Below are 14,176 nucleotides of genomic sequence, written 5' to 3'. Positions count from 1 at the left end.
TGCATTGTGCAACTATGCACAATCAGCCTTAACTGGGTTAGTACACATTCCAGAAACTAAACACACAACCATTCTTGAACTAACAATCCCTGATCAGAAACTTTGGCAAATCTCTCATACGCTGTTTGGTGTAGTAGTTTACAGGTACTTGCTACTGATAATGAAACATTTTACAATATTAAAAAATATCTTTCATTAAAGCAGCACTGTAACGGGGGAGGGTTCTACATTTTTGATCAGGCATATTTTCCAACTCTCTGTAGACGCCATCTACAAGCGACACAGGACCCTTTTTTAACTCACATGTACGCTCACTGTTTGCGTGCCTGAGCTGAAACAATTTTGACAACCGGTACATGTGTGTATATTGTATTGTTTTTGATCGATAGACCCCACGGCTCCTCCGAAATGAGTGCCCAGATCACGTGTGTCGGATGGGTTGCGAGAGGCGTTTCCAAAGAGACGCCAGACAAAGTAAGTAGCTAACATGTTCAGCTAGTTAGCTACTGTTAGCCGACAGGCGGCTAATTTGTCAACATGGCAGAAGGTACATTAAATGCTACCATGCTAATTTAAATGACCAATATTCTAAGCCTTTTGGCTGTTATTTATATTTCTAGGTGGCTTTAAAGATAATGTGTCACTCGATACTTTCAAAACAACCTGTCATATCATGTAATACATAATGTAACGAACACTTATTGTGTGTAATGTTAATTAGTAACCGTGCAAGGATCATTTTACATTATAATATAATTTAAACTACCCTCGGTTAGTCAATGCTACATGTGGTTAAAAGAAGTGATAAGATATATGTTACAAACGTGTAGTAACGACGTAACAGGTTCTAGTCATTACAATGCACTGAAGGCGTATATAGGCCAAGTTGATGCATTTATAGACTTTTTAACTGGGTGGCTTTCAGGTCCTTTTGGAAATCTTAATGTCTTAAAACTAGGTCAATGCATTATTTCTCCACAGGTACAAGCAGCAGCAACAGGTTACTTATTAAATTGAAGCCTTTCCAAATATACATTAAAAAGTCATTGTTTTTGTTCTAACAATTTTTTAAAATGTGTACTTATCGGGTTTATTTAAGGTTTCAACCAAAAATGTTAACGAAAGATCTCACTTATATTGCATCTGATAATATCTTGAGACACATGAGCTTATCAACTTGTTTTTTAAATTCTATTTCAGGTTGAGTTGAGCCAAGAGGAGCTACAGCGCATCATTACTGATGCAAAACAGGAACTGGGGTATGTTGGAATACAACACACATTACTGCAGTGATCTATTGTCCAAATGTGAGTGTAAGCATTACCTGTGCCATGTTTTTTTGTTTGTGTGTTTTGTTTGTTTGAATTTAATATACTCTCCTAAATCAGTGAACTGGCAGCCGAGGAAGATGAAGATGATGATGAAGGTATAGCCTGTGAGGAGAATCCTGATGGTAATACAACAGACGTTGCTGGAGTTCCAGAGGATGACGATGAAGATGTGAAGGAGGAAGATGACGAGCTGGCAGAGTATGGCCTGGATAGATATGATGAAGAGGATACAGGTGGGGAGTGGGGAGGTGTTTATGTACAGTGTGTGTGTGTGTGTGTACAGTCAGACTAATTTCTGCTCAGTCTGTCTGTCCACTTCTTTTTAAGCGCAGCTGAGAGTCTGACTGTATGTCTGCTGTTGGTTTGTTCTCAATTTAGTGACCGCAAGTCTCGGCGACAGTCTGGCTGGGCTTACAGTGTTCAGCTCTAATGAGGAGGATCCTTACATCACCCTCAAAGACACAGTAAGTGCACTCAATGATCACATGAATTCAGATTCAGTATAGTCCCACTTCAAGTATTATCGAAAGCTTAATATCATTGCACAAAAGTAATTTGGAACATTGTAGATGCCCTGTTCTTGCTGTGAACTTAAGTGGAAATCATTGTGATACTCATTGTATTTTGTCAAAGTTGTCTGTCTCTGTTCTTCCCTCAAGGACCAATATGAGCGAGAAGACTTCCAAATCAAGCCCAGTGACAATCTCATCCTTACAGGCAGGGCAGAGAAGGACTGCTGCAATCTGGAGATCCATGGTAAATATCTTAATAAATGACATGACAAGATGTGGGAACATATCTTCTTTTGTTTGGATACTGTTGTTCTAGCTTAGAATATAAGCTAAATGCATAACACATGTACATTGTAACATTAATAATCAAACATGTGTTGTAAACCTTTTATTTTAGATCTATATCTATATTAAATACTTGATATGTTGCTTTCCAGTTTATAACGCAGAGGAGGACTCTCTGTACGTTCATCATGATATTCTGCTACCAGCTTACCCACTCTGTGTGGAGTGGCTGAACTTTGACCCCAATCCTGGAGAAAAGCCTGGTAAGAAAATTCAACTTTGCTCTAACGAACCTTTACAAAAATCCTGAACCTCTCCAAACCAGCCTCAGTTTGTATTAACTTTTAATCGACATTTACTTGACAGTAAGGACTTTCAACAAATAGTTCTCAGCATCATATTTAATCTTAAACTAACCTAAAACTAAGAAGAATGTAATTGTATATATTTAATATGCATGTGCCAGTGTGCTTATCTTGCCATGCTCTGTGTCCTTATCACAGGAAACTATGCTGCAGTGGGAAACATGACTCCTAAGATAGATGTGTGGGACCTGGATGTGGTGGACTGTCTGGAGCCAGTCTTTTCCTTAGGGAGTAAAAAGGCATCCAAGAAGAAGAAAAAGAGCAAGAAGGTACAAACCTGGTCTTGAACAAGCATCTGTATGATAAGAATTGGGTCACGTTCATTTATTTAATTTGTGGTAAAAAACTAAGTCTTTACTTTTTTTTGGAAATTAAATGATTTTCAGGCCTTATTTTTAAGAATGTTTTTATTTTTGACACCCATTAATAGTAGACTTGTTTGTCTTGCTCCCCTGCATTATTAGGTAAGATAATCCTTTATTAGTCCCGCGGTGGGGAAATGTACAGGATTATTGTTGTAATGTTATTTCCTGCATTGTTATATATCATTAACACAATGCTGTCTGTTCTCGTTGATGCCAGGGGGCAGCAGCAGAGCCGGTTGAGGGTCACACAGATGCAGTGCTGGACTTATCCTGGAACAAACTGATCAGGTCAGTATTTTAAGGCTGGTATATATATTTTTATTGCACTGGAAAAAGGGTAATCCAAAAATGCACCTAATGGCAGTCAAATGTGCAGAGTTAAACATATTTCCTTATCTTAATTGCTTTGCAACCGAAAACTTGACAAGGATTCCACTGTCTGCGGGTACTGGCAACGGAGATAAATAAACCTGATCGACTCTCATTGATTACTTGTCACATCTCTCTGTTGACGGGACCACTGGTGTGTGTGCGTGTGTGTGTGTGTGTGTGTGTATTTGTACACGTACACGTACACTCTCATGTGTACACTCATGCATCTCATCATTCTATTACCGTAAAACAATTTGTCCTTCTCTTAGAAATGTGTTGGCCAGTGGATCAGCAGATGACACGGTTATCTTGTGGGATCTTACTCAAGGCAAACCAGCCACCACTCTGCACAGGCACACTGACAAGGTGAGTAATGAGAACAAGTATTAAGCTGGATGTCATTTAAAATGTGTTGTTGGTGTTTTATCAGAATTTGCAGGCTTAAGCTTCTGGGAAAATCTTTTTGTTTTTGTTTTAATCTTTCAGGTTCAGACGGTATCATTCCACCCATTTGAAGCACAGACTTTGATATCAGGATCATACGACAAGTAAGTGTAATCTCGGATTGTCATTAGTTTATAGTCTGAGGTGAAAGAAAATAAACCGATTTTGTTAACAAAGATTTACATTCACAGTGAGTTTGATACACAAAAATGTTTCTTTTCAGGACAGCTGTCCTGTATGACTGCCGCAGTCCAGACAACAGCAATCGGACCTGGCGGTTTAGTGGTCAAGTGGAGCGTCTGACCTGGGACCACTTTTCACCGTGGAACTTCCTGGTAGATGCTCATATTTATTGTTTGAATCTTTTTAAGATGCTTTTTAAAACTTTTAAAGGTTGCAAATATTAATTATAAACATGCTTTATGGTCATTGTGCAATAAACCGTGTGTATTCCTCTTTGTTCTATTTCTTTCACAAGCTCAGTGTTTAACTTGACTGGTTGTGTTTCAGGCCAGCACAGAGGATGGATTCATCTACTGTCTGGACGCACGCTCAGATAAACCTGTTTTCACACTGAGGGCTCACGACGAGGAAGTGTCAGGTAGGAAGTGGAAGTGGAAGTAGAAATGTTGTATCGGTGGAGTATAGCCATGATTTAAATGGCACAAATGATTCGGCACTTGTTGTTCTGCGGTGTGTGTTGAGGCAGTTAGTCATTTATGAAGGACATTTTGATGAGCACTGTGAGCAACACCCAATGCAGCCAGCAGGGGCCCTTCCCCTTACATGAGTGTGAGGGAATTGTCAGTGAAATCTTAAATATGTTTCCTTCTGTAAAGAATGTTGATGGACAACTACGCGGCACCTTTCCCATACTTTGGTTCTAGCTTTTGCTTCATGGAGAAATTCAATTATTTTAAAGTGACATTTACTGTACAATGAAAAATATAATCTCAACACATCTGCAGGTTTGAACCTCAGCAGCCAGATCAAAGGATGCCTGGTCACCTCATCAGCTGACAAGCACGTTAAGATTTGGGACATTTTGGGCAATAAGCCCAACCTGGTGCACTCACGAGACATGAAAATGGTAAGAAGTTACAGATGCAGCATGTACATCTCCGAATCTTCCATTCCATTGTATAAGTATGTTGCAATGTCAAAGAAATGAAGTTTGTGGTTGTTAAAGGAGTTATAACAACTTGGTTCCCTGTCCTGTTAACAGGGTGTACTGTTCTGTGCGTCATGTTGCCCTGATCTGCCCTTCGTCTATGCCTTCGGGGGACAGAGGGATGGCTTGCGGGTTTGGGATATAAGTGATGTTGCAGCAGGTATGGTTTCTTTCCTTCTTTTTTTCTTTACATCACGCACTTAAACATCACAAAATGAATGCTGTTCAATCCAATCATACTAAATGTTAAATAACTGTCTTCACACAGTCCACCACTGACTTTTATTTATGGAGTCAATTGTTAAATTGCTGAAGCTCGTGTTATTGTGATGTTTCCCTCCAGTGGCTGAGGTGTTCGGCAGCCGAGAGCGCTTGGTGCCAAACACAGGATCACAGGTGTCCGGCACTGGGGCCACGGCAGAGATGGAAGTTTCTAAATGACGCATCAACAACCTGAAAACATGAATAAACTAATGTTGCTGTGTTCCTCCATAGTGCAGTAGTTCATGGCAAAAGGATTTAAATAAACAAAGAGTGCATATCTGAAGCATTTGACCTAAATACTGGACCTAACATACAGTACCTGAAAAACTTGTTTGGCTTGTCTCTCGGCACAAGTAACAACAACAGCAGCAGCAGCAGCTTGCACACTTGAAGTTGTGTTAAGAAAAGAAGAGACACGCTTTTTTTGTATTCATATAAGTTACAAATAATTTTTATTTCGAAGCAGTTATTCAAATATTTGAATTGTTAGGCAAACTGAAAACATGTCCTTTCTTTGTACATTTACAAATATATATGCTACTAAAACTATTTTTACATTAAAATTGTGTCATTAACATTACATACCTGGGTTTCTTGCTAATAATGAATGGTGAAATTAAATATTAAAAGAAGCCTATGTACTCAAATTTGGCCAAAGAAAAAGAAAAAAAAAAATACTCATTAAAGTGATGTGTATTCAGTAAATAAATACAGTTTATACAATGTGTAAACCTTGTTCTTTGTAATCTGTCACCCTCAGATGGTCTTCACTGTCAAAATGAATGATGCAAAGCATACATGATATTTCTGTCTGAAATGGATCAAACTTGAGGTCAAATTGATAAAGTTGAGTTTAGAGTTGCAGATACTACGCCATCTTTTTAGATTTATTGTTTGTCGTGGCATTTTGGAGTCTGTTTCTTAGAGAGCATGACGATCTTAACCCTTTTGGTATTGTTTTCCCTACATAACAATCAGAAACAGTAATTGAATTAATACAATTAATTATTTATGTAATACATGTAAAGTAATCTCTTTGAATCCCACTGGTTGGGTGGGTATATGTTCCCTTTCTGCTCTCAAACTATTTCAGAGGACACATGACTGCCTTAATATACATGTAATCCAGCTCTGCCAAATAGGAGAGGACAAAACTCTTGAATATGTTTCGATTAAATAAAGTTTACAAATATGATACACAAAATGTCAATTCAATTTTTCCAAGCGTATGCTGCACATAATTCCTTTTTGTATCACTGGTATTCGCGAAGTGGAACCAAAGCTGAATGAGGCTGAGCGCTTAGACGGAACTATTTTAGTGATGCACACCAGACAATAACTCCGCCGAGCTAAGCATGGCTTCGGGTCATTTGTGCAAGCTACAAAGTCTCTTAACGCGACTTCCTAGAGGTACCCAACTACGACATGTGCAAAGTAAGTTATGTTGCTGTCTGATGAACAAGGAATTTGTTGGAGGTCGTATTAATTGACAGTTTTTACCGGTTAGCGTATCGGTGGTGGGATTAAAAGCTAACAGGCTAACCTTGAAAATATGTTAAGTAGGTAAACACTTGGATCGGGCCATCACTTAACGTGTTTACTGTAAATCAAGTTTTAAAATCGTGAGCAATGTAAATAAGGTATTGTAACGTATTGGCACTTAATCTGTGTTAAGATCATATAGAAAACATTAACGGTGGTCTGGGGGTTCAAGCTTCCTAATGTGGTATTTGATTTCTAGCTAAGAGGTTGATAAGTCCTGTTCAGTATGTATTATGCATAAGTTAGTATCTGTGTCTCATCTTTAATTTATGTTGCAGCATGTGTGGTGCCAATGCGACTGAAGTCCAGTGGTCCTTTACCTGATGTCCCTAACTGGTATGTTAAGAAGTTAACAGTTTGTATAAAACGTTCTGATACGACAATTTAATGAATACATGTTACATTTAAAGAAAACACCTTTGTTCATTAACTTTAATACACTGAATTCGAGGCAAACTAAAAGAATAAAGTAGTCATGGAAGCATTTTGTAAAGATTTAAAACTGTAAGAATAATAATGTACATTTCAAATGATAATTTTTTTTAAAAAGATATTGTGATTAGGATAATAACCTCTAGTTTTCTTGGATTTAGTAATGTGGAAATCGGTGTGACTTCAGATGGGAGCACCATAGTGTGCTACCATCCCACTGTCGACGTTCCCTATGAGCTTACCCAGGTAAGAGAGCGCTTTCTAGCCTCATGAATATAAATGTGTTAGAGAGACTTCTTAGTGAAGACGTGTTAAGTTAGATTGGACCCCTTTTAACTCCTTATTTGAAAAACTGCAAACAAATTTCAAGTGTTGCAAACATGACTGCATACTGCTGTCAGAGATACAAAATGATCAGTAATCGGTAAAAAAAAAATTATGAAAATTGTTTTAGGATTGCTGGAAATAAATGTATAATTATGGAACAGGGAACCTTGCTCATGACAGTAAATCTTTGCAGCCTATAGATCGGCCAGACCCCCTGACCAACTCTGTTGAGACCCACGACCAGATTTTAAAGGCCCACCTCAGCAAGGAGGTGCTGAAGGACAGAAAAGGGCCCACTATAGAGGAGCTAAGCAAGATGTTTTTCACTACCAAACATCGGTGGTATCCAGTAGGACAGTAAGTACACACATAACCATCATTAAATGATCATGTATTTATCTGCCTCAACGTGGATGTGCTGGCCTATCAGGACTAATTCATTTGCCAACTTTGATAATGACACTTCTTATAGGCTTCTTAAAGTCCTTTATGTGGGGGTTCTTCCACTGCACAATATGTGTATATATAACTGCAGTCTATAACTGAAGCAGAGTATAGGAGCTGAAAGAAAATATATCGGTCAAAATGAATTTCCTTCTGTGTCACGGTTCACAGGTATCACCAGAGACGCAGGAAGAAGGATCCCCCAAAGGACAGATAGTGGAAGGCCAAAGTAACAAAACTGCATATTATGTTTGTGTTATTGTCACAATGATGTATAATAAATATTGAATATTTACATAAGTTGTCATGAGTTTTCAAGTCAGTGCTGTTACAATGAAACGATAAGGCTCAAATTGTGTACTCTACTGTGATACTGTATATATTTACTGCCCTAGATTTTAGGTGCTTTTTATAACTACTACTGTGAATATAAACCTAATGGACTGGCACTAGTATACCTTTAAAGCATGTTCCTAGTTAACAGATTATATCTAGGGAGTAAAAGTAGTTTTGATTCTCATATTTGTATGCAAAACAAGAGGGATATTATATACATCAGTGATCAAATGGTCAGTGGTGCATCCTTAGGATTTTTGTACTCTACTCTAGTATCCCAGAATATACACAGACTTTGCTAAGCTTTAAGATGTATTTATATCTACTGTCATTCTGTGCCTGCAAGAAAAAACTTACTGTAGACTGTGAGTCTGGCATACCTTGGGGATTGTCTTGCACACCACAACAACAATAAAATGAAAGAAAACAACAAAAGATGTATCTACAAATGAACAGTTACAGACAAAAGCTGGTGTAATTTACAAGTGTGGTCCCTAAAAAAGGAATGTAGCACAAAGCCTTTATGTGCTGCACGGATGGACCTTCTCATGCTGTACCCATACTTGCAAGTGTTTTAATTAAAAGCTTGTTCTGACCCACAGAAATCATATAATTTAGCATTAGTCTTTCACCTTCTATTTTAAAGGACCATGAGAAAGAGCACATTGTCATCGCTTAAAACTAATATATTATTAATATACTATTAACTAATAGTATTATTATGGATTTTGCAACTCGGCTGTTCATTTTTATTTAGACAGTTTTCAATATACATGTTCATTATGTGTATCACAACAAAAGAGTTGAAACGGCATGAATCGAAGATATAATACAATTGTATAACAGGAAATATAAAACTAAAAGGAAGAGACCAGCAAAACGGGAAAAAATGCAATAAAGGCAGATTACACTGTACTGCAATACCACAATATTGTGTTGTGTAAAGAAAAGATTAAAACACATGCTTTCTTTAAAAAAAAATGCAATTTGTGAACTAGATGCTTTAAAATGAGTTTATAATGTTGCCAGTAACAGCTGAAATCGAGAAGTAACATTTTGTATACAATCTTGCACACCAGCATATTTCCTTACGTCATCTAAAGCTACCGGAAGAGAGAGTTATCTGGCCCCGCCCCGCCAGCGCAGTCCATCCAACCTGAAGAGAAGGCGAGTCTACGGCTAAAAATATAATAGCTAACACAAGATGAGCGGTTTGCCTCGTAGGATTATAAAGGTACACTTTACACCAAATATTGTGTATATCTCAAATGAACGCCGTGTGTTTGGTATTGTTTGGTTCGTTTGGTGAGAATATGGACGAAGATTCACTGCAATCCAACGCGACGCCTGACGTTAGCGCGACTAGCACACTTAGCTCGTCTCTCGCTAGTAGTCGAGCTAGCTCGCTGGTCCGCGGCTGGCAGTGTTTTGTTTGCCACTTCCGTTCAAACTGTGGTTTCATTTGTGCTCGAGTACATTAGTTTGAGTGCTTAATTTATAGCCTCCACACCACGATGTTGCTAATTCGTAGTATCGATCAACACATTCGGATATATTGTCCCTAGTCGCCATTTGAATGGATTCGCTTCGTTGGCTAAGCTAGTTTGGTTCACATGCGAGGAGGATGTGAACACTGCCGCCGTGGCCTCGAAACATTGAAACGCTCGTGATTATGCAAATGGTTCGCATTGCTTCTGGTGATTGGAGACTGGATTGGATAACTGGGAATACATTTAAGGCCTGTTGCGGTTCTCTTCCGTCAAACCTCAGCGCCACTTCTGCAGGCCAGGCCCCGTCTGCCGGCGCGATCCGCCTGCTCCGCCACATCGAGCTGCTGTTTCTCGGGTTCAGCAGGTTTTTCTTCGTGGAAAACACGACACAAGCTTCCTTTTAAGGACACTTGTAGTTTGTTTTCCAATCGTAACGAACCCGTGTGCGGACTTTACTACACGATTAACGCAGTTGATCTGTGGACTGCAGATATTTTGGTGCACCTGCTTTTGCCAAATGCAGTAATCTGAAACACGGTCGACTTCCTATTGATTTTTGTTGATTGGCCCTTAGTGTTGCACAATTTTTTATTCATTAGCAGTGCAACTCAGATTTCTCCAATTCCACTAATGATGATCTAAATTGTATAGTCCTACACGCCAGTCAAACGGTAATCATCTGCGTACTGACTTCTTGAAATCAAATGGATCTTTAAACAAAACTTTGAAGCTGAAACAGTCAGTCAATTAATCAATTAGTTGATTGACAGACAATGAATCCACTATTTGGATAATGATGTACCCATTTAAATCAAATGCTAGAAATTCACAGGCACAATTTCTAAATGTCACTATTTTCTGGTTTAGTTCTGATTTTAAACAACATGTATGGATTTGACAAAATAAGCAATTTGAAGTACGTATTCTGGATTCTTGGAATTTATGCACATTTTAAAGAACGGCTATAACAAATTAGTTAATTTTGATGAATTGGAAGAGCTTAATGTTATGCAACGTTCTGTTTGTGTTTTTTTGACTAAAGTAAGTGGTACAGTGTGTCAGAATTGCCGTGTGTGTGAGAGAGAGCGAGAGAGAGAGAGAGAGAGAGAGAGAAAGCAGGGTGAAATTGTTCATCCTTATCCATTATATACTTGAAAGTCTGCGCCTACTCACAAATATCACCAATAGTGTTATGTGTTTCTCATTCTGACCACACTCAGGAGACGCAGCGGTTGATGGCAGAGCCTGTTCCAGGGATCACGGCAATGCCAGATGAAGGGAATGCACGCTACTTCCATGTGATCATTGCAGGGCCTCAAGACTCTCCTTTTGAAGGAGGCACATTTAAACTTGAACTATTTCTTCCAGAAGAGTATCCCATGGCAGCTCCCAAAGTGCGATTCATGACCAAAATCTACCACCCCAATGTTGACAAACTGGGAAGAATATGTTTAGACATTTTGAAAGGTAAGAAAACATGATAGTAATATATTTTAAATCTAGGTGGAACCACACTTTGCATATTGCATGATTTTAAAGTTGCATGTTTTGTTGGCACCAAAAAGTGTCATAAACAGTTAGTCACAATTGAAGGTTTTGGATGAGTCTCAGGAAGCTAATAGCAGTTAAACATATTACCTATTTGCATTTAAGTAGCACTGTGTAATTGAACATTTGGACAGTTCTGTAAAAAACTGACTTGTTTTGTGGATGAGATGAATATTCAGATAAAAAATAGAAAGCTGGCAAATATCAAATCTCATTAATACCTGTGCCATATTACCCTTATGTGTCCCTGTTTTTTTTTTTTTAAAGCCATTTCTCTTTTTGCATATTTTTCTGACCTTCCATTCTTCCAGATAAGTGGTCTCCAGCTCTGCAGATCCGCACAGTGTTGCTATCTATCCAGGCGTTATTAAGTGCTCCCAATCCAGATGATCCCCTCGCAAACGATGTTGCAGAGCAGTGGAAGAGAAATGAAAGCAACGCCATTGAGACAGGTGAGGATTAGCTGATGTTCTATTTCAACACTCATTAAAGCGTGTGCTGAACTATACTGCCACTGTTACAGGTGGGCACAGATAGCCAGTATGATTTAGATGTATCTGGTGGTGTTCTCATGCACGTGAAATAACCCAGTCAGGGTCTTGGTGGTTTGGACCAGTTGTTTGTCACCTGATCTCTGTTTTGGAGGACCAAGCTAAAGAAGCAGAGAGGCCTGACCATTTGAGGAACAAAACAAGCATTCTGAATATGTCAACTTGGGCTTTGGAAAACAATTTTCTTAAATGTACAGGCCAGGCAATTATTCAATAATTCAAGAAAATAATTGATGGATTAATGAATACCGAATCTAATCCTGAGTTGATGTCTCCATTGAACCAACAGAACTTTGCCACGTCTGCTTGCTAAACTTTCTAAACCACAAATTGATCATTAAAATGTTTTATAATTCCTTTTCTGCGATTGGCTAATTTATTGACTTTATTGCTTTGGTTTTGTATTTAGAAATACGGTTCATGTCAGTTGCTTTCGGTTTGATCGTCTGTGCACACTCTGCAACACTTCCCTTATCCACAGTCCTGCATCATATCCTCCTCACACCCTCACCACCATTTTGTCTTTCTATCTCCTCTCCAGCCCGATCATGGACCAGGCTCTACGCGGGCAACACTGAAGTATAGAAGAACCGAGACGAGGCTTCTGAATGTGATCCACAAAATGTACTCCTATTCTGTCAACATTCAAATTTAACAGGCACAAAAAAAAGAAAAGAAAAAAAAAGATGAGTTCAAATCAATTTGAAAGAAATGACAAGATTTACTGCTGCAGACCTCTGGGTGACTTATTTTCCTCTCTGAGGCGCGTTAAGTGTGTGTTAGCCTTTTTTTTTTTCTGTGTTGCTATTTAAATGCATGGACGGAGAACGACACCCTCCCAAACTACAGTCTTAAAAATAACATGCAATATGTTGTCCTGAACAAGGCGCATACTGGTACGTTTGCAGAATATACATGCATTAAAGCTGTTCTTCTTTTAACACATGCATTATTTGTCAACACATCTGTACGTCTTTTGTGAGAGATGACATGCTCTGTTCTTTCAACACTTGGTGTACAGCTGTCTCCCACTCGTATGCAGATGGAAAATATGAGTGAAGTTTGCCTTTACTCTTTTTAGGGAATGCGAAGAGTTTTTTGGGAAATAGCCCTTACATTCAAACAAGAAGGTTAGTTGGATTTCCACTCCCGTGTCTGTGCATACCAACACGTCACAACACTGAATATTTAGCTGTAGTTCAGCATCATCTCAAGAGCACACGGGGCACTTATAACTGAGCACAGAGGGGAAACTCTTTACAAAATGTTCATCGCACAGCAGAGACTATCTTGTTTATTTAATTGGACCAGGGCTCCACACGGGAAGTACTGACTCGTAAACCTTCAAAGACACTTTCTGTAACGGCAGGGCCAATCGAGTTTTATTTTAAAGAAAGCGTCTATTGGACACTGAACAAAAAAAACGAAGGACTCTGAGAGGGCTGAGTTGAAACGTTTTCATCCACAGACAACAGAGAGGTTGATTCCAACATTTTTTTTTTTTTTTATATATATATATGTAAAGACGCCCTGGCAATTGCTGTTTACCTGCTAAATTTGCCGGTAGAGAATACACAGTACTGAACACAGCCACAGTTAACATTTAAAAGCATTTGTTTGGTTCATGGCTAGTTTGAATCTGTGGCCCCAGTGGATGTAATTTTATCTCTTTTCATCTCAGTCTTAGGTTCATAGAAAAGACAGATTAGCGTGTGATTAGCTGCTTGAGCCCCATTAGATGAGGATTGTGTAATTATTAATTCAAGATCTCATGATTTAATGTCATGTAATGTTACGTCAAGCGGTCTGTGGTTTCAGTGAAAGTCGGACACATTGGGGAGGGTGAGCAGATTACTTCCACATGCTTAAAAAAGCCATTCCCAACACATTCAGAAAGGTAGAAAGACACAAGCTGTTTGTGGTGAACATGATCGGTATGCATGTTGTAACGGACTACTAAAATGTGTTGAAAATGCCCCTTTTTTTTAAAGGATGTAGGCTGTTGAGCTGTTTTTGTTTTTTATTATTTTAACTGTCTGTCCATGCTATCTATGTTGCTTTTTCTCTATTTTATTTTCCGTGTTACTTTATTAAAAAGGCATGTACCATAACCAAACTTATATCATGACGATTCAAACTAGTTTTCTTTCGGGTGTTTTTGAGAGATGAGGCGTCCAGTTGTCTTTAAAGGGAAAGTTCAGGCTTTTTTTTTTTTTTACGGTGTCGTCGTTGGTATCAAAGTTGTCTTTCAACCATGATTTTCCGGACTTGGCCTCCCCTGCTTTTGCTCTTTCTATGATACTGATCTGTGATGATTATGCAAGTGCATTGAATTGATTGGGTCATTGTGGTGGCAAAAAAAATGATATTACAAATAAAAAAGTATTAAAGATTAAA

General features: G+C 38.6%; 3 protein-coding genes across 3 annotated transcripts; all 3 read left to right on the top strand.

The window, feature by feature from the left end:
- Nucleotides 1–259: 259 nt before the first annotated feature.
- On the top strand, nt 260–5,839 carry pwp1 (PWP1 homolog, endonuclein). Its single transcript, XM_034525776.1, has 15 exons — nt 260–474; nt 1,201–1,259; nt 1,389–1,564; nt 1,710–1,795; nt 1,991–2,087; nt 2,281–2,391; nt 2,632–2,762; nt 3,076–3,146; nt 3,500–3,596; nt 3,717–3,778; nt 3,898–4,009; nt 4,185–4,275; nt 4,643–4,764; nt 4,900–5,005; nt 5,189–5,839. The coding sequence occupies exons 1-15, from the start codon at nt 409–411 to the stop codon at nt 5,284–5,286; spliced, it is 1,485 nt and encodes a 494-aa protein (XP_034381667.1). The 5' UTR covers nt 260–408; the 3' UTR covers nt 5,287–5,839.
- A 589-nt stretch (nt 5,840–6,428) lies between these two features.
- mrpl42 (mitochondrial ribosomal protein L42) lies at nt 6,429–8,154 on the top strand. Its single transcript, XM_034525779.1, has 5 exons — nt 6,429–6,543; nt 6,930–6,987; nt 7,245–7,329; nt 7,604–7,767; nt 8,026–8,154. The coding sequence occupies exons 1-5, from the start codon at nt 6,465–6,467 to the stop codon at nt 8,069–8,071; spliced, it is 432 nt and encodes a 143-aa protein (XP_034381670.1). The 5' UTR covers nt 6,429–6,464; the 3' UTR covers nt 8,072–8,154.
- Nucleotides 8,155–9,280: 1,126 nt separating this feature from the next.
- ube2nb (ubiquitin-conjugating enzyme E2Nb) lies at nt 9,281–14,176 on the top strand. The gene is made up of 4 exons (XM_034525778.1): nt 9,281–9,424; nt 10,901–11,147; nt 11,540–11,680; nt 12,321–14,176. Exons 1-4 carry the CDS (start codon nt 9,395–9,397, stop codon nt 12,362–12,364), a joined length of 462 nt encoding a protein of 153 aa, XP_034381669.1. The 5' UTR covers nt 9,281–9,394; the 3' UTR covers nt 12,365–14,176.

The sequence above is a fragment of the Cyclopterus lumpus genome, chromosome 23 (genome assembly GCF_009769545.1).
Source record: "Cyclopterus lumpus isolate fCycLum1 chromosome 23, fCycLum1.pri, whole genome shotgun sequence".
NCBI classification, from domain to species: Eukaryota; Metazoa; Chordata; class Actinopteri; order Perciformes; family Cyclopteridae; genus Cyclopterus; species Cyclopterus lumpus.
Note: the sequence above shows the minus strand (reverse complement) of the source record. Positions and strands in the feature narration are given on the sequence as shown.